Raw genomic sequence first — 20,159 nt, forward strand, 5'->3', positions numbered from 1 at the left:
AAGTTCCATGCAACAAATGTCTTCCTCAATTTAAATGTAGTGATGCTTAATATTTTCACATTTCTATTTTATGGTACCAACATGTTTTTCAAAATTTAAGAAAAATTAATAAACCTTGTTTCATTATAAGTAATCTTTCTAGTGGACAAAAAAGAAATAGCAACTTAAAAATATTTCAATTATTATTAAAAAATAGATAAATAAAGTAAACTTAACTTTTGAATTCTTCAGGTAAAAGGTCAAGCATTGGTCTAATATATAAGCACAATATAAAACACTATTTTTTTTCAAATATTAAGCTTGAGGTCTGTTGAACTATGCAATATCACCCATATTACAAAACTAAGCCGGGTCAAGGAATTAATATATAAGGGTATATATAAAAACTTTCTGCTTGGAATTGATCATCATCTTTTTATTGTGCAAATTAAATTAGTTTATTTACCCTTTTCCTCTTGCACATTAATATCTTCTTCCCCTATTCACAGTTTCACTGATGACAGTTTCACCTCTAGGTCAATAAACCTTGCCTTGAACAGTTAGAACTTCACAAATATCCACTGCTCATTCCTTAAATGATGGTCTGTGTGCAATTCTTCAATTAGAGAGAAAGAGAGAGTTTGTTTGTTATTTGGTTTTCAGGAGCATTAGCAACTAAGGCCATATTGCTCCGGGAATATGCAGTGGTCATTCCCTGAACTTTCCGCATCCTCCGTATTTGGTGGTGACGGGCTTGAACCCCGGTCTAATCAAGAAGCGTGTGCGAGAGAGAGAGAGAGAGAACTTAGCATCAATTCTTCTAAAACCCAGCCCTATCTTTTATTTCTTGCAGAAAAAAAAAAAAAAAAAAAAAAAAACTCTTCCTTGCATGCTCTTTTCCAACAAAAGATGTCAATACAAGATCACAAATTTTTAGTATTAGCATAGTTGAGGCATACAATGCAAGAAAGCAAGCTTATGCAGTATCAGCCAGGAGGAGAAGGAAAAAAAAAAAAAAAAACCGCTTCCATTTCACCTCTCCGTTCGTTCCAAATATCTGTCCAGCTCAGCCTTAAATTTATTTAGGCTTTCAACTTCCACAACAAAGAATGGAAGTCTGTTCCACCAACCAACTACCCGCTGGCTAAAGGCAAACTTCCGCACATCTATCCTACAACTGTCTTTCCTCAATTTGAATTTATGCCCTCTCAAGTGATTATTCTGAGCAAGAGGAAGAATCCCATTGGCACTGAGCATGCTCAAACCATTCAAGGCTTTATACACCGCAATCAGATTACCTTGCAGGTGCCTAGTCTCCAGACAGTGTAATTTGCAAAACTTAAGCCTTTCTTCATAAGAGCAACCCTTTGTTCCGTTCACTAACCTTGTTGCCCTTCTCTGTACTCATTCCAACAGCTCTACATTCTTTTTAAAATGAGGCCTCCAGACCTGTATAGAGTACTCAAGATGTGGCCTGACCATTGCCTTATACAAGGATTGGATTGGATTGGATTTGGATTTTTGTGGCGCCTTATACAAGGAGATAATTACCTCCTTATCCCTGCTAGAAAAATTCCTGTATATCATTGACAAGAAACCATGAGCTACTCTTGCAGACCTGCTCAGAAACTACTCTGCACTGCTCAGAAAACTTCATATCTGCCTGCACAATTACCCCCAGGTCCTTTACATTCTCTACCACTGTCAGTGTAGTACCACAGAGTTGATACATTACTCTGGGGTTACTGCTTCCCATATGTAGTATTTTACATTTATCAATGTTAAACTTTATTTGCCACCTCTCAGCCCATCTGCTCAACTTTTCTAGATCCTGTTGCAGCAGCGTACTGTCATTAGTGTCCTTAACAACCCTGCCAACCTTCGTATGGTCTGCAAACTTGGACATTAAGCCTGATATACCTTCATCAATATCATTTATAAATACAGAAAACAACAATGGACCCAACACTGAACCCTGAGGGACTCCACTAATAACATTAGTCCATGAAGAGCAGTGTCCATTGATTACCACTCTCTGTCTTCTCCCACTCTACCATCCTTTTATCCATAGCAGCAATTTGCCTCCAATTTGTGCAGCAGTCTTCCATGTGCAACAGTATCAAAAGCCTTTCTAAGATCCAAATATATGATATCAAAGTTATTCGCTGCATCCAGTTTCTTTTTGACCACATCATAGTATCCAATCAAATTGGTCAGGAAAGACTTTCCCTTAATAAAACCATGCTGTGTCCGAGCTATAACTGAAGTCTTGTCTAGATGATCCTGCAGTGCTTCTTTAACCAGTGCCTCCATTAATTTACTGGGAATAATACTAACTATTCAAATGTTTGATCAGTTAGTATTATTCCCAGGAAACAATATTTGTGATATGTTTATACATATCACAAATATTGCTTTATGTGCTGAAAAAGCTAGATTTTCTCTTTAGCTCTCAACAATTAAACTTCTAAACAGCTACTGCAACTGTACAAATCACAAATCTGCCCTACTATGGAATATTGGTCTTACATCTGTGGTGATGACCCAGAATTCTCAATTAAAATAAGTATAAGGCCATTAATCTTGACCGTTGAACCTCTGATAGGCTAATCATCAGGCAGTGGGAAAAGTAATACTTTTGATCCCTCATCATATCCATTTGGTTAGGCTCATAGCTTTTGTGTGTACAATTTGCAGGAGGTTTTATATATTTTCATCAGTGAGTTCCTGTTTCTTGGCTTGAGGAATGTTAATGGGCTAAAAGCACTTTCACAAATTCAAGTTGACCCAAACATTGTTAGAATTTTTATAGCCACTGTTGTGATTTCTGAATATTCGTTGTTCTTGAGCAGTTCTATCCAAAATTTTGTGCAGTGAGTAGACTTAAATAATTCAGTAACCCTTGATTTTGTTGTAAATTCACAAATTTCCAATTTAAACTAGGTCTCATCTATTTAAAACCATTCTTTTATTTCCTGCATTCATTTAGATATGATTTCTACTGATAGAGGGTTGGCAGCAAATTATAGTGCACTGTTTGCCTTCTAGATTTTTGAATCTATGATCAAACTCACTTTTCAGTTTATTTAAGAATTCTAATATTGTATCAGTTTCATACATACTTGTCACTTCATTTTGAAAATTTTGAAGATTGGGGAAGAAAATAAATTCATTGATTCTTACATCTTGAATGAAAAGCTCAAGTTTCTTTCCAAAACTTAAGATAGACTCACAGAGTTCACAAATGTTTAGATCATTAGTGTAAGAAAAAATATCAACCAAAAATGCTAGAATGGAAAGATGGTGGGCATCCCCTCAAAATGTCAGCAAAATATTTAATTTTATCATTGTATTCAATCTGCTGCAAAAAACTCAAAATTTCACTTCTTAAATCCCACATCCATTTCAGCATTCTTCCCTGGCTGCTTACATTGCTGTAAGCAACCAGGTTGAGAAACTCAGTTATAAGTTCTTTGGAAGTACAAAATTTTAAAACTTCATTACAAATTAGTACTACTGTTGTCCATCCATATAGAACTATTAGTCCCAACAAATCTTCAAAAAATACATTACCATTAAAAAATCTCACAAAAACTGCAAGCTGGGCTATATCTGTGCAATGGCCAAAGAAAAGTATTTGCATGCAGACAGTTCAGCAAGTAATTAATCCGCTTCATTGTTTGGGAGTTCAAGACATCGTCGTGTAACTATATAATCATGTTCATAAGATTACATATGCAGATGACTTGGTAATCTTAGTTGAAGGCTCTTAATGGCTATAAATTGAACAACGATCTAATGAAATAATAAAAGATCTGAATGTGTGGTGTAACTTCAATAAATTAACAATATCTAGGTCAAAAACAAAAATATTATTACTAAAGGGGAACCTATCTGTTCGTAGAGAACCTCATGTGCTGATTGGTTGTGAAAGTTTAAAGTCCGTTAAGAATATTAAATATCTTGGAGTCTTCATTGACAGAGGTCTTAGATTTGATGCCCTATTTGAAAAGGTTGCAAAATTTGTTAACATGTCAGCAAGGATTACTAGGAAGGATCAGAGTACTATCTCTTTTTTATGACTGCTTTCCTCCTTATTGTTCTTATAGTATATCAGCTTGGATAGACTGTGTTAATTTTAAAAAATATTGTAAGAAAACTGTATTCCATTCAGAGGATGATGCTCCTGAAGATGGCTGTAATTTGTAGGACTGTCTCCACTGATGCACTACAGATTGTCACAAGGAAAATGCCAATTGACTTCTTTCTGATTTACAGAGTAATGACTTTCAACATTTGGTGTGGAACTTCTTTTATTATTCACGATCTTGAATTGGATTTTACTAATGATCCTAAGAATGAGGCCGAGTGAATCTTAGATATCTTAATGGATCTTTGGAATCATAGAGGAGGCTAACTCAAATAAAGGTGAAATAACTTCTAGGTTCTTTCCCTCTGTTGTTCATGTTCTGCCAGAAAAATGGTGTGTGCCTAATCTACAAACTATGTTTTTATTAACTAGTCATGGCTCATTTCCAGCAAAAGCTGAATCAGCTGGATGTTTCGGAAAGGATGCAGCGTCACCGTAAGGCTCTGGATATGTGGAGTCATGTTTTATATTACTGTAATGAACACTCAGATCTCAGAAAGGAATTTTTATCTAGTCCTAATCTTTCTCACCTAACTGAGGGTGATGAGGTCAATTAATTAAAACTGAACACGATTTTCAGGCTTTTTCAAAACTTTTCCAAGAAATTATTCCAGAGAAGATCAGTGCTGCTTGAACTTGAGGAAAGAATAGTAGAAGGCTTATAGACTATTGATATGAATTCTGTGTGACAGTTTAAGACGCTAAAATAAACTGTGTAATTGACCTTGTAGTTAATGATAATCATATTCCTTTTTAATCTTCCTGGACAATTTATGTAGTTACTTGTGACCATACTGCTATTTTTCTTCATCTCATGTTGACTTTGTAAGATCAGTGGCTCCTTGTCCCATGTGCTTGTCCCGTGGTTCCTTGTGCCACAATTTATATTTCTGACTAATTCTAATGTCATGTGATTTATTGTCTGGACATATTATATGTTGATTGAGACTGATTAACTGAATTCTCCTAGCTTATTTTATGACTTGGAATCTGTATATAACATATATGTATATAGCAGATTTGCCAGCTTCTGGCTAGGGGCCACTTGTTAATAAAAATGTAAAAAAAAAAAAGAAAGTATCATTTGATATAGGAAGTTTGGAAAAATTTTTTTTAACTGTTTCTTTCCTCTAATACTTTTACTATTTCTAAAATGCATTGTTTCAGCACCTCAGCATGAGTGAAGGGTAGCATTTTCTTAGCTAGAATTTACAATACTCTCAAAAAAGCTTCCATACAGTTTTCCTGCGATGCAGAAGATCCACACAATATTATGCTCGCTGCCTATATGATGCTTTTTGGTTATCTAGCTTACTTTCTCTGGATTTTGAGTATGGAGAAATTTTACATGAAAATTGTTATGCTTGATCTTATGTGTTTTCAGATTACATATTTTAACAACTGACAGAACTTCATTACAGAATAAACAGGCAAATTATTATTAAGCAGTATGAAGCAAAAGTCATTTGTCTATTCTGTTTTAAACTGATGGTTTTCACTCTCAACTTTTCTTTGTTTGAAGAAAGACTTTCGGTTAAAATTGAACAAAACAAAAAAAAAAAAAAAAAAAAAAATTGTTTCATTTATATGAAAAGTTAGTTTTAAAAGTCTACTGTGTAAATGACACAAATTCAGTAACTCTAAAACAAATAAAATTTTTTTTTTTTTAAAGAGCTACTTAGTTTTGAAAATTGGTTGGATTTCAAACATTTACATTGAACTATAAAATGGTTATATTGGCAAAAAAGTAAATATTAGTCACAGGAAGCAACTTTCATTGTGACAGAGAGGTGCTACATTCTAGAAGTAACACCAGTAATTATAATAACTTAGCTGTTCTAAGCTTGACAACAAATTAAAAATAACCTCTATAAAAACGAATTCACATTTGTTAAACCTGTACTGATTTTTTCCACAATTTCCATACTCTTCAGCTACCAATTTGCAGGTCAGTTTGAACAACCTGGCAGGTTGGAATGGCCCGCTGGCTCCCATTTGAGACACCCAGCCCTAGACTCTGTCCAAAAGAGGGCAGTAAGGTTAATTAATGATTTATCCCTAAGGAATCCCATCCCCCCCCCCAGTCTCTCTCTCTATTACAAAGACATCGTTTCTGCTACATACCTTTTCTATGGACATTTCCATTGACACTGTATTGAACTTGCCTCTTTAATTGTAAATTTTTTTTTTAATAAAACCAGTCTGAACACTCCTCATCTAGTTACAGATAGGCAGTTACAGAAAAGGAAAAAACAACTTTATTGGAATGTAGAGAAAAGTATAAAAGTGATATGTTATGGGTGAAAGAGACTAAATGAAAACTCTGAGAAGATATTGAGAAAGACAGTTTAAATCCAGTCACAAAAAAAAAAAAAAAAAAAAAGCAAGCTTAAATTACAAGATGGTCCTATAGCATCTTATAGAAAAACAAATCTCTTTTTTTTTTTTTTTTTTTGGTATAATTCTTAAAGATTATATAATTTAAAACTGCTATGGGGCCAACACAAATCTGAGTTGGCCTCTGTATCTGCGTGTGTCACATCTCCTGCATCCTCCTTTGCATGGACCTGAAAAAGGTAAGGGAAGGTGTACTCAGGACCATACTTACATTTCTTCACTTCTTGGGTCCCGAGGCACTAAGCCCTTGTGGGGTCCCCTTTAATGATACCAGAGTTAAAAAAAAAAAAAAAAAAAAAACCCCATAATCAGAAAAAAAAAAAAATAAATTATTTTTATTGATCTGTTTAAACATAAATGTTGCAATACTGCAAAATATAAAGAACAGTACTGAACTAAATTCTGTCATAAAAGAGTTTAGTTGCAACACAGAAACCATGGGTGGTCCAATTAAAATAGTTTCCGTAGAACAAATAAAATTTCCATATAACGAATGGATTTCGAGAGACCTGGGTACACACTGTTTGCACCCCTGGGCTTTAGGCAATAGAGCTGCTACTGTAGAATGCACAAATTAAGAACTAAAAGGGATTAAGAACTAAAGGGACATTCCACAATTTAGTGGTGTCCATAACACATTTACAACTGACTCCAACATACTGTACCGAGAAGCCATGCTGGCCAACTGCTTTCTTGTGTTCATAGCCAGTGGAAAAGATTAAGGCATTCTGACGAGAATAATACACTGTGGTCAACCTGTGTTCTACTGTTACACCCTTTTAGAGAATAACAGAGAGAGTGATTTTCTTTTATTCTGGATATTAATCTGTTCTTTCACAGAAATGAGTCATCTACACTTTCAGTAGTTTCACCTATCTCTGTTTACATGGTAGGTACAAGTGGGCCCTAGTTTAGATTAGGGCATTAAAAAAAAGAAATCACTTTAAAAATTTAAGATTACAGAGGTTATGTGAGGGCACCCTCTATGGTGAGGCCTGAGGCTAGTGCCTCGTGTTTGTTCATAAGTATGGTCCTGAAAGTACTTCAGTTTTTTAAAGAAAACTCTGCTGCTCTATTTTTAATGTGAAACCAGTACAGTGCAGAAATAATTTAGAAATTTAGCTTTTACTTATGGCAAAAACTAGATCTGGCAAGAATACCATGACTCGGGAGTGAATGATTGGGAAATTGCTGAAAGTCATCCTCATATGAGTCTTGCTTGTTGAAGGCATTCAAAGCTACTCTAGATAGCTTTGAATGCCTTCAAAAGAAATCACTGCCAGGGCAGTGATTTCTTTTGTGCCCAAGGTGCAAGAAGAGTATTCTTTTTATCAGAATGACTTCTTGAAGAAGACAGCTAATGCCCCGAAAGAAATTTTTGACAGGGGTACTCATCAGGCACTTAAGTGACCAACTCAATGTTGGAGTGATCTCTCATACAAAGTTGAGAAGAGGCTGCAAAGAACACCATGGGCAGGCGTCTCTCCCACAAAGTTCCAGATGACTCAACTGTTAGAGAATAGAAAATATAATATGTAATAAAAACAGGTGGAATAAAGCATATGCCTTCTAGGAACCAGTTAGTGATTAAGTTAATGATTTATTGATATAGGCACTACTGGCAGTTTTCTCTGTAATTTTGTAGGTGTGTAATTAATATTTGTTTTTATTAGGTCGATAAACTATAAATTTATAGCAACAAAAATTGATTATATAACATACTTTCAATTAGCATAGTTTGTACTGTCAAATAAGCAGGATTACTTTAGTATTATTATTTTCATATCGCTCAGTTTTGTGTGTTATTTTTAAATACATTTAGACTAAAATCATACCCAAGACTAGAGCAGCAAAATCATAGACTAAAATCATACCCAAGACTAGAGCAGCAGGAATGCTCCAGCTGGAAATGTTATGTACATTTAATACTAATGATGCAATGTATAGTATATACCAGGGCTGTGCAACCTTAGGTAATCCGAGGGCCACATTTAAAAAAAAAAAAAAAAAAAAAATCAATCTGAGGGCCGCATACAGAATAATAAATACAGTACAGATATTAAAATATATTTGGAGAGTCCTACCGTTAGGTTTAGCAAGCACTTCTAAAATTTTATAATAAAGGAAAGTCATGTTGCTTATAAAAGTTTTTATTGAAACAGTAGACAAGATACAATTGTTTATAATTATTATTTCATTTTAATGAGAGCTCTGAGGTTTTCGTTTTCATTTACTAACGTAGCTATATCATTATCGATGATTGTAGTTGCCAATCGCAGGAAATGTGAAAGTGATTTATCAGTCAATGAACATCTCTATTTGGATTTTATGAATTTCATCATTGAAAAAGTGCTTTTGCAAAGATATGTGCTCCCAAGCATTGAGCACATTTTGAGTCCAAAGTTCATCACTTTCAGATAGCGCTTTCTTGGTAATAATTTTTAAAAAATCTTCTCCTTTTTCGATTCTGCCAGTATAGAAAGGGTCAGATTGCACACACAATTCCAGTTGGAAGTCAGATCTTACATTTTTAATGCTGACAGTCAATGGTTGAATGAAAACTGAAATATCTTCTTCAATTTCCCTTATACTGCCAAATCGATTCTCAAAATCCTCCATGATTGTTTCAATGCACTTTATATGAGCTGAAAATGATGTTCTCTCAAAATTCTTCATTTCTTCAAATTGTTTTTTTGCAATTAGGAAAAAAAAAGTAAAAATATTATTGGCCAATGTTGATTTCAAAAGCTTCAATTTACTTTTAAAACCATTCAAATGACCATATAAGTTGGCAATATTCTGTTGTTTGCCCTGCGGCTTTAAGTTCAACTCATTCAAAAAGTTGGTCATATCTGTTAAAAATGCAAGATCAGATAAAAAGGTGGGATCTCGCATTTGATTTTCAAGTTCTGTTGTGTCAGACTTCACTTCGTTTTTAAGAAATATGGATATTTCTTTCTGAATGGCAAAAAAGTGCTCCAGATGTTTTCCGGCACTTAACCAGCAAATATCAGAATGGAGGAGCAAATTGCCATATGCAGCATCCATTTTGCTCGAGAAATCAAGAAACTTACAATGGGTCAGAGATCTATAACCTCCTCTTATAATATTGGTTACTTTTACAGCTACTTTCATGGCCACAGAGTGCTTCTTGATGAATGATGCAATGAATGGTAGGGCAGTTAATGTTATTTTGTTTCAATAGTCTACAAAACCCAATTCCAGTCCCAGGCATAGCTTTGGCCCCATCAGTGACAATGCAGGAACATTTATCAAATCCTCCATAATTTATAACAGAGTTTTGAATTGCTTCGAAAATATCTTTAGCATTAGCATTAGCATTAGTAGAGGCATATGATGCAAGAAAGCAAGCTTATTCAGCATCAGCCAAAAAAAAAAAAAAAAAAAAAAAACCACACACACCACTCCCATTTCACCCCTCCGTTCGAAATACCTGTCCAGTTGAGCTTTAAATTTGTTTAGGCTATCAACTTCAACAACAAGTGATGGAAGTCGGTTCCACCAACCAACCACCCGCTGGCCAAAGGCAAATTTCCGCACATCTATCCGACATCCGTCCTTCCTCAATTTGAATTTATGCCCTCTGAGGTGATTATTCTGAGCAAGATGAAGAATCCCATTGGCATTGAGCATGCTCAAGCCTTATACACCTCTATCAGATCACCTCGCCGGTGCCTAGTCTCCAGACTCTGTAATTTGCAAAACTTAAGCCTTTCTTCGTAAGAGCAACCCTTTGTTCCATTCACTGCCCTTCTCTGTACCCGTTCCAGCAGCTCTACATCCTTCTTGAATCAGTACCTTTAGTAGTCCCATGCAAAGATATAAGACTGAGCAGTCTTCATTAATAGTAAAGCCCTCCTGAATAGTTCGAACAAAAATTAAAAGTTGACTTACGTCTGCTTTTGAAACAGTATTTTGCCATTGAATCATACAGCTTTTTTTGAAACGTATTGATCCATGTGTTCTACACATCTTGCCATGGTCTGATGAGATAATGCCACTGTTTCAAACTTCTTGGCTAATTTCGGCTCATTAAATTGTTTTGCCATTTAAATTGCACATTTCTTCCCAATCACACCATCACTAAAAGGCTTTTTGCTTTTGCTAACTCCAATGCTACTTTGTACGAAGTGGCAAGGCTAGAACTTTGTGCAGTGATAAGTTTAGCAAAAAAACTTGTTTGATGCATCAATTTCTTCTTTTATTCTGCAATAATGGTGCTTCTTGATTCTCCAATATACAACTCAAATCTTTTACTGTGTAATGTAGTGTAGTGTTGTTTCGCATTATACTCTTTAGGCATTGACAAAACTTGCATGCAAACAAGACATTGAATTTTATTCTTGTTGTTTGTAATGAAAGTCTGATTCCCATCGGCCTTGATACACTCGCTTTTCTTCTTCAATTTTTCTTTTCTTGTGAGACATGGTTGTTCGATGATAAGTAGTAATTTATTAAGTAAAAGTGAAGTATACTGAAGATAACACAGAACTCAATTGTAATGCATATCTAGTAATTTGGTGAGCCCCAGTGACACAATCTTGGTAAACGGACGGATAAACGAACGATGGGTGACCTGCCCCGGAACATGCATGTTGAAATGAGACATCTAGAATGGACGCAATGGAATGCACTTGAAGTTGTGCATAGAAACTAGGTTTGCACTTGCAAGTAGTGTTTTGCAACGAAAGTTTTATTTTGTCGCGCGCGAAAATCAAAAGGCCTAACCAACAGGAGGGCTGCACAAAATTGTTCCACGGGCCGCGGTTTGGACAGCCCTGGTATATACAATAACTTTGCTGTTGAGGGTCTCTCTCTCTCTCTCTCTTTCTCTCTCTCTCTCTCTCTCTCTCTCTCTCTCTCTCTCTCTTAACTTTAACAACAGAGCTCAACATTAAAAGTAAGGACTTTATACCACTCTTATAAGATATGAATTAGGATAAAAATTTGATTATCTTGTAATGAATTCAAAAGAAGACTATGCCTCCAAATGAATTCTCTGTTAATAAGTGTTAAAAGGGGGGGGGGATTACTCACAATTGAAAATTAATGTTTACCAAGATTTTATCAAGTGTTTGCTTTCACTGAATACTTGATTTCATAGTGCATTACTTAATCAACAATGAAATGTAAAAATCAAAATAGTTTCTCTTTTACATTGAAGAAAATAAAAATGTAATCATTTACCTTGCTGAACACTAGTCTGTAGATGGCCTGCAATTGCTGTCAGGATGGTCTTTAAGGACATCACCTGGGAGCACTGAGCCAGTCCCAAAGTGAATAACTCGCTCCAACTACTACGGACCAACGTGGACTGAACATCAGTTCTAAAGAGTAAACTTTTTCTTAATGAAAATGATTAAAAATAAAGAATAATAGTGTGAGATAACACAAAGCTACCTTGATTTTATTCATTTTTTAATTTTGGCATCCTTCATTTTGTCAATGGTATACCCCATATTATAAACTAAGGGGCAGAACAGGGGGGAATATTGGTGACAACACAATATAAGAAACTTCTATAGAAGAGAAGCTTATACATGCATAAATATAAATGTTATATAAATATCTATTATTTATTGTAGATTTTAAGGGAATTAAGATTATTTATAAAGCGAGTCTATAAAAACTTTGTGCATTTTTGTGGTTGCAGAATTTACAGAGATTTAAAAAACATTGCAGTGTTGCCTGGTCAAATGATCAGCCATTATGGAATATGATACGTAAGCTGTATGGCAAGAGTAGTTGGGCCACCATTCATCTAAGCATTGGCTCCACTAGTTGTTGCAAGACATCCACAGCGATCTGCAGCTATGGTACCTGCAATGCTTTCTGCAGTATCAGAACAGATGATGGTTGCGTGTCCATATGCTTCACTTCCTGCTCCAAAATATTCCACGTGCGTTTAACTGGATTAAAGTCAGGCTAATTTGGAGACCAATCAAGGTGGGCTATATCTTCACTGTGTTCCTCGAACAACTTTTACACAGGGAAGGCCCAATGACATGGCGCATTACTGTCTTAGAAGATCCCATTTCTATTCAAGAAAAGATGCAACATGGCAGAGTACACATGGTTGCCTAAGAGCTTGTGGTAGTCCTCACAAGTAAAACTTTGGTCAATATGCACCAGGGGTCTAGTTCTTGCCAGCTAAATATGTCCCACATTTAGCAACCACAGCCACTTGTCTGGATAGTGGGCACCATGCATGATGGGGGGCCATTGGCATGTTGCACCAGATATATATTTGGACTTATCCGACAGGCACACTCATTTTCAGTCCTCCAATGTGTTGTCGATGGCATAGCATTGACTGCTATGCCATCAATTTCCAGAGCAGAGGTTGTCTGCTCTGGAAACCCCATGTCTGAGAGCAGGCCGCATCGTCATTTGGGATATTGTTCTTGCATTCCCCATATTGTATTGTGATGTCAACTGCCACATAGTCATCACTGAGCCTGTACAACATGCTGTGCCTTCGCTCACCATGAACATCCAACATGCATAATCCTTTACAGTTCAGTTGAATGAAGGTGGTTTGACCCATTCAACACCATTCTTTGTAAACCATAATCACAGTGGACCAAGGGCATTTGAGATGTTCCATTTCTGAGATGGAAACTTCCGATGCAGGAGTGCCCACAGTCATGTCATTTTGAAATTCCATTATCTCTTGACTACATCCCATAACCACCATTTTATCACTTTGACTTGCATGACCAGATGCCACATTACCACTGCTCTAGCATACAAAGCTGTACAGCTTTGTATGCTAGAGCAGTGGACTATACCTAGAGCAATGGACTATACCTAGAGCAATGGACTATACCTCATAGCTAGCATACAAAGCTGTACAGCTTTGTATGCTAGCTATGAGGTATAGTCCATCATGGATGGGGTGGTCATAATACCGATACATAATACTGATACAAAATCTCTAGCTAAAGTTAAAAATAAGCTAACAAATGTGACAGACTTTTAAACTGTTTGGCAAACACAATTTGATAAGTTAATTAATCAAAAAGACAGTAAAAATTTCCAAAAAACTCATCTATTCCCACAAGCTCAAAATGATTTGTCTGTGCACTTCTTAATCTCATACCCAGTATTTTAATGCAAAATAAAAGTTCTTTACAAGCAACTTGCACCTGAAGAGGAATGGTACGTCAAGATAATTTTAAAATCGATCGTACAAGAAAGCTTAAATAAGGAAGACAATTCTTTTTTGCTTTCCTTAACTAACACTGAAGGTCAGATGTCTTTTGTTTTATGAAATTAGGCAATGTTGGACTTACCATAAAATATCGCTTCTGTTTGAAGTGATATTTTAGAGAGAGACTTTAAAAATTAGTTCAGAAATTTTCTGAACTTTCTGTTTTAATTAAACATTTATCGTTTTCTGTATGCAGTAATGTTACATTAACTGCAGTGAGTTGGTTTTTGCACTGGATCCTTGTAATTTTTCAGACCACAATAGTTAACAGTTGTATTGGTTTACATAATTCCAAACTTTGGAGAATAATGGGCTTTCAGTTGCTTTTAAGGAGAAATAATTTGCTTCTGAAACCCACCACTCCATATGTTCAGTCAATGTTGACAAAAGAAATTATTTCAGCAGAGTGCAGTGGCATACTTGCTCCAGGATCCAAAGGTCCTGTGATGAAGGGGCTTTTCCAGAATAATGTAATTATTGTTAGTTAAGAATCCATATGTCCTTATTTTTAGGGCTTCTAAAAATATGTATGAGTATTAGCCTGCTGCTAATACACACTTATATAACAGAGCTGTTCAATAAAGAACAATCATAATTTTTCATGAACAACCATACTGCTTGCTATTTCTAGCTGCACTGCAGAATTTAAGACCAAACCAATCTGCATCACATAGCAACTGTGCAGTTGAATCATACACATAGACAGACAGTAGCAGTCTGCCAAATTTACACATGTTCAGTTTCATCAACATAACAACAGATGTGACACAAGAGGAACAGTATGCTACTCTCCAATTTACTTTCCATCTCAAGAAAACATCAGCTGAAGTGTATGAAATGTTAAAAGAAGCTTATGGTGAATATACACTCCCATATTACACAGCTTGCAAGTGGTATAGAATGTTTAAAGACTGATGTGATCCAATCACAAAAATTGGTAATCCTGGTGCTCCAACCATTGCTGTCAAACACAGAAACCATAAACACTGCTTCTGTAGTCATAAAAAAAAAATTATTGTAAAAGAGTAGCAATTACCAGAGATATTACGAATATCAGTATGGAGCACATGTGGTATTTTTCACAGCTATATGCATATGACGTGTTTGTGCACACTAGGCTCCAAGACAACTCACACCTGAGAAACAGTAACTTAGCATAGAGGTTTGTTAAGAGCTACAATGGATGGTTACTGAAGTGGTGAGGATCTGCATAAGGTGATAGCATTAGCAGAGGCATATGATGGAAGAAAGCAAGCTTATGCAGCATCAGCCAAAAAAAACCCCTCCCATTTCACCCCTCCATTCGATCCAAATGCCTGTCCAGCTCAGCCTTAAATTTATTTAGGCTATTACCTTCCACAACAGAAGATGGAAGCCTGTTCCACCAATCAACTACCCGCTCGCTAAAGGCAAATTTCCGCACTTCTGTTCTACAACTACCTTTCCTCAATTTGAAACTGTGCCCCCTCAGGTTCTTAGTATGAGCAAGAGGAAGAATCCCATCAGCATTCAGCTTGCTCAACCCATTCAAGGACTTATACACCTCAATCAGATCACCTTGCAGGTGCCTACTCTCCATGCAATGCAATTTGCAGAACTTAAGCCTTTCTTGGTAAGAGCACCCCTTTGTTCCCCTCACCAATCTTGTTGCCCTTCTTTGTACTCATTCCAGCAACTCTACATCCTCCTTAAAATGAGGACTCCAGACCTGTCACAGTACTCTAGGTGTAACCTGACCATTGCCTTGTATAATGGGATAATCACCTCCCTGTCCCTGCTAGCAAAATTCCTATATATCATTGACAAGACTCCATGACCTGCCCTAGCACCCGTCTGCACTGCTCAGCGAACTTCATATTTGACTGCACAATTACAACCAGGTCTTTTTCACTTTCTACTTCCCTGAGTTTAGTACCACACAATTGGTACATTTCTCTTGGGTTATTGCTACATATATGCAGTACTTTGCATTTGTCAATGTTAAACTTCAGTTGCCACTTCTCAGCCCATTTTCTCAAATTATCCAGATCCATTTGGAGTGGAATACTGTCTTTACTATCGGTAACAACCCTGCCAACCTTTGTATCATTTGCAAACTTGGACATTAGTCTTAATATACCTTCATCAATATCATTGATGAATATAAAGTGGTACCTTGGTTTGCGAGCATAATTCGTTCCGGAAACGTGCTCGTAATCCAAAGCACTCGTATATCAAAGCGAATTTCCCCATAAGAAATAATGGAAACCCAGATGATTTGTTCCAAAACTCAAAAATATTCATATACTGTAAAAATGATTAATACAAAATACATACCTTTTTATATTTTTAATATTTAAATTTAATATACATAAAGCAATCGAATTTATTAATTATTGGGTAGGACGACTTTCACTGTCTCTAACGGAATCACTGCTATCTGTTGATTTTTTCTTTTTGTGCGACTTTAACAAGGAATCTTTCCAATGACACTTGCTTTTGCCTCCTTTTGAGGATTTCACGGAAATCAGATTCATCGCTCGCACTATTACAAAACGAGGAGGCACGCTTGATACACATAAACAAAGCTGCACGTGTGTAGCCCGGTGGGCCGGAGGCCGGTGTGATTTTGGCCATAAACCGTAGTATGAGGCCACTATAAATTTTCCCGGGTAAGAATTTTTGACCCAGTCCGCCTCTGTTTATCGATATTGCTTTTTTTTTTTTTTCTCTCTCTGAATCTGCAGTGTCTTCGCCAGGATGCTTCCTTTTCACACCTTTTAATTATTTTACTCATTTTTAGGGAATAAAGCACAATTACAAAACGAGGAGGCAGGCTTGATACACATAAACAAAGCTGCGCGCGTGTAGCAACTGAATAAACAACACCGTAAAGGCAGAGACAACTCTATTAACACCTCACATTTTACTAAAGCACATTTCTAGGGGTTACTACCATAAAACAATAAAAACAATTTCCAGTTGCGTTCTGCGAGTGAATCTGTTATAAACTGGTAGTAAACTCGATCTAATTGCTTTTCCGATTATACCGATAGCTGGAATTGTGTTGGTTTTTACGTTATTATGGTGAAATTTGTTTCCCCTTCACTGATATAAAAAAACCATAAATACATTTTCAAAATCTTCTCTTCATTCCTATCGGGTTGCGTTCGGTTGGGGTGATTCCGCATTCGACTGCCATTTCTTGTAAACACAAAGGCTAATTGTGCATAAGCGAATTCGGTTCGTGTTATATAAGATATCGTTCCCCTATTTATAAATCGTGTATGATCGAATTCGTGTAGCGTAAACACGTGTTATACGAGGACTGACTGTACAGTACTCGTATTGCAAGACCTCGCTCGTTTATCAAGTTAAAATTTATTAAAAATTTTTGCTCGTCTTGCAAAACACTCGCATACCAAGTTACTCGTAATCCAAGGTACCACTGTACAAAACAACAATGGGCCCAACACCGAACCCTGGGAAACTCCACTAATAACATTTGTCCACGAAGAGCAGTGTTCATTGATTACCACTCTCTATCATCTCCCACTCAACCATCCCTTTATCCATTGTAGCAATTTACCCTTAATGTCATACCTCTCCAATTTGTTTAGTAGTCTTCCATATGCAACAGAATCAAAAGCTTTCCTGAAATCCAAGTATATGATATTAAAATTAGTTTTGGCATTCAGTTCCTTTGTGACCACATCATAGTATCCAATCAAAGTGATTCTTGCACTACTTCTATTGAAATGCAATTGAGCAGCAACCTGGAAAGCAAGGAAATGGGAATTTTCAGGACTACTGGGAGTCATAGTTGTTGTTATTCGGTTTAACGACACAAGGGCTACTAAGGCCAAATTGTGTCTCTTCATCGTTAATTGACAAAAAGCATATTGTTAGAGAGAGAGAGAGAGAGAGAGAGAGAGAGAGAGAGAGAGAGAGAGAGAGAGAGAGAGAGAGAGAGGGAGGGAGGGAGGGAGTCATAGTGGAAGAAGTAAATACATGGGCTGTGTTAGGGTAACTAAGAATACAAACAGGTGCATGTATACTTGCATGTACACCAACGCTAGGAGTATAGTTAATAAATTCAAGGAGCTTGAGGTGCTAGTCAAGACATCAAAGGCAGATATTGTTGGGATATCAGAGACATGGTGTCACACAGACATAAGCAGTGCAAAACTGGAATTTGGGGAGTACAATGTGTACAGAAAGGATAGAAAGGACAGGAAGGGAGGAGGGGTTATGCATTTAGTCAAGAAACACATAAAATCTAAGGAAGTGCATCCAATTGATGTTGGAGGACAATGCAATGTTGAGTCTGTTCGGTGTAACATAAGCACTAGGAAAGGAAAAATGAGAGTAGGTGTGTGTTATAGGCCTATGAATCTGATGAGTATAATGAGCAATTGTGCAGAGAAATAGAGTGGGCCAGTAAATTAGAGTGTCTTATAATGGGGGATTTTAATTTCCCAGATATTGACTGAATCTGTGGGTTGGTCACTCACACACTAGCAAGGCTTTTGTGGATTTATTGGATGATTGTTTTCTACAGCAAACATGTTCGGAAGGCAACTAGAGGGAGTAATACTCTTGATCTGATTATCAGTAATGATTCTTCATGCATCAAGAATCTGCAGATAAAGGAACCACTAGGTGGCAGTGATCACAGTGTGCTGAAGTGGGATTTACTCGAAGAGGTAACTACCATCAAGGGTAAAGGGAAGGATTTTTGTTTTGTTAAGGTGACTACAGTGGACTGAGACAGTATTTAAATTCTATACTGTGGAACCAACTGATGATGTTACCAACAGCAAATTCAAAATGGAAAACATTCAAAGAATAAATCTTGGAAGCTACTAGGCTTTTCATACCAACAAAGAAATATTGTTCAAGATTTAGGCCTAAATGGATGTCAGATGAACTAATTACACATATAACAGAAGAAAAATGCATGGGATACATATAAATTAACATGTGACTCAGAAGCCTATGATAGATATAAGCTGGACTGTAACCAAGTTACAAAGGAGGTTAGGCAGGTGAAGTCAGATTACGAGAAATCTTTGGCAAAGGATACAAAGAGTTCTTTACTTATGTAAACTCTAGAAGGAAGGGGATGAATCAGATTGGTCCACTTGATATCGATGGTTCAACCGTTGATGATCCTGCTCAGGTAGCTAAGAAACTAAATGAATATTTTGCATCAACATTCACACATGAGGAGTTGTTCAGGGAGGGGAATGCCAGAGGTGTATTAAACTCTGGCAGTAAGCTAGATAATGTTGTAATAACTGAGAGTAAACTGGAGAAGAAATTGTTGAAGATAAACACAAGAAAGGCAACTGGGATGGATAGATTCTATCCAGTGATATTAAAGGAGGCGGCAAAGGAAGTAAGCAAAATAGCCTTAGCCATAATTATGAGAGCTTCCCTGGACTCAGGGGAGGTACCCATGGACTGGAGATGTGCAAATGTGACTCAAATCCACAAAGGAGGATCAAAGGGAGACACAGGTAATTACAGATTAGTTTAACTTCTGTTCCAGGAAAATTAATGGAGGCACTGGTTAGAGAAGCATTGCAGGATCATTTAGACAAGACTTCAGTTATAGCTCGGACACAGTATGGGTTTGTTAAGGGGAAGTCTTGTCTGACTAATATGATTGGATACTATGATGTAGTCACAAAGGAACTGGATGCAAAGAATAACTTTGATATATATTTCGATCTTAGAAAAGCCTTTGATACAGTTGTACATGGAAGACTGCTGCACAAATTGGAGCAGTATGGCATTGGAGGCAAATTGCTGCTATGGATAAAGGGATGATTGGGTGAGAGAAGACAGAGAGTGGTAGTCAATGGACACTGCTCTTCGTGGACTAATGTTATTAATGGAGTCCCTCAGGGTTCAGCGTTGGGTCCATTGTTATTTTCTGTATTTATAAATGATATTGATGAGGCTTATCAGGCTTAATATCCAAGTTTGCAGACAATACGAAGGTTGGCAGGATTGTTAATGACACTAATGACAGTACACTGCTGCAACAGGATCTAGAAAAGTTGAGCAGATAGGCTGAGAGGTGGCAAATGAAGTTTAACATTGACAAATGTAAAGTACTCCCTATGGGAAGCAGTAATCCCAGAGTAACATATCAACTCTGTGGTAGCACACTGACAGTGATAGAGAATGAAAAGGACCTGGGGTAACTGTGCAGGCAGATATAAAGTTTTCTGAGCAGTGCAGACTGTCTGCAACTGTAGCTCATGGTGTCTTGTCAATGATATATAGAAATTTTTCTAGCAGGGATAAGGAGTTGATTATCCTCTTGTATAAGGTAATGGTCAGACACACCTGGAGTACTGTATACAGGTGTGGAGGCCTCAATTTAAGAAGGATGTAGAACTGTTGGAA

At 36.6% G+C, this 20,159-nt stretch overlaps 1 protein-coding gene across 4 annotated transcripts in view; it reads right to left on the minus strand.

The window, feature by feature from the left end:
• LOC150091209 (nuclear receptor subfamily 2 group C member 2-like) overlaps positions 1-20,159 on the minus strand; it is a 595,426-nt gene that overhangs the window by 67,530 nt on the left and 507,737 nt on the right. For all 4 annotated transcript variants that reach the window (XM_090374734.1, XM_090374740.1, XM_090374722.1 and 1 more), the window contains one exon: positions 11,735-11,874. In XM_090374734.1, the coding sequence (XP_090230860.1) occupies positions 11,735-11,874 (140 nt within the window). The remainder of the gene's footprint in view (positions 1-11,734; positions 11,875-20,159) is intronic.

The sequence above is a fragment of the Mastigoproctus giganteus genome, chromosome 1 (assembly GCF_048544385.1).
Source record: "Mastigoproctus giganteus isolate SK-2022 chromosome 1, ASM4854438v1, whole genome shotgun sequence".
Classification (NCBI taxonomy): Eukaryota; Metazoa; Arthropoda; class Arachnida; order Uropygi; family Thelyphonidae; genus Mastigoproctus; species Mastigoproctus giganteus.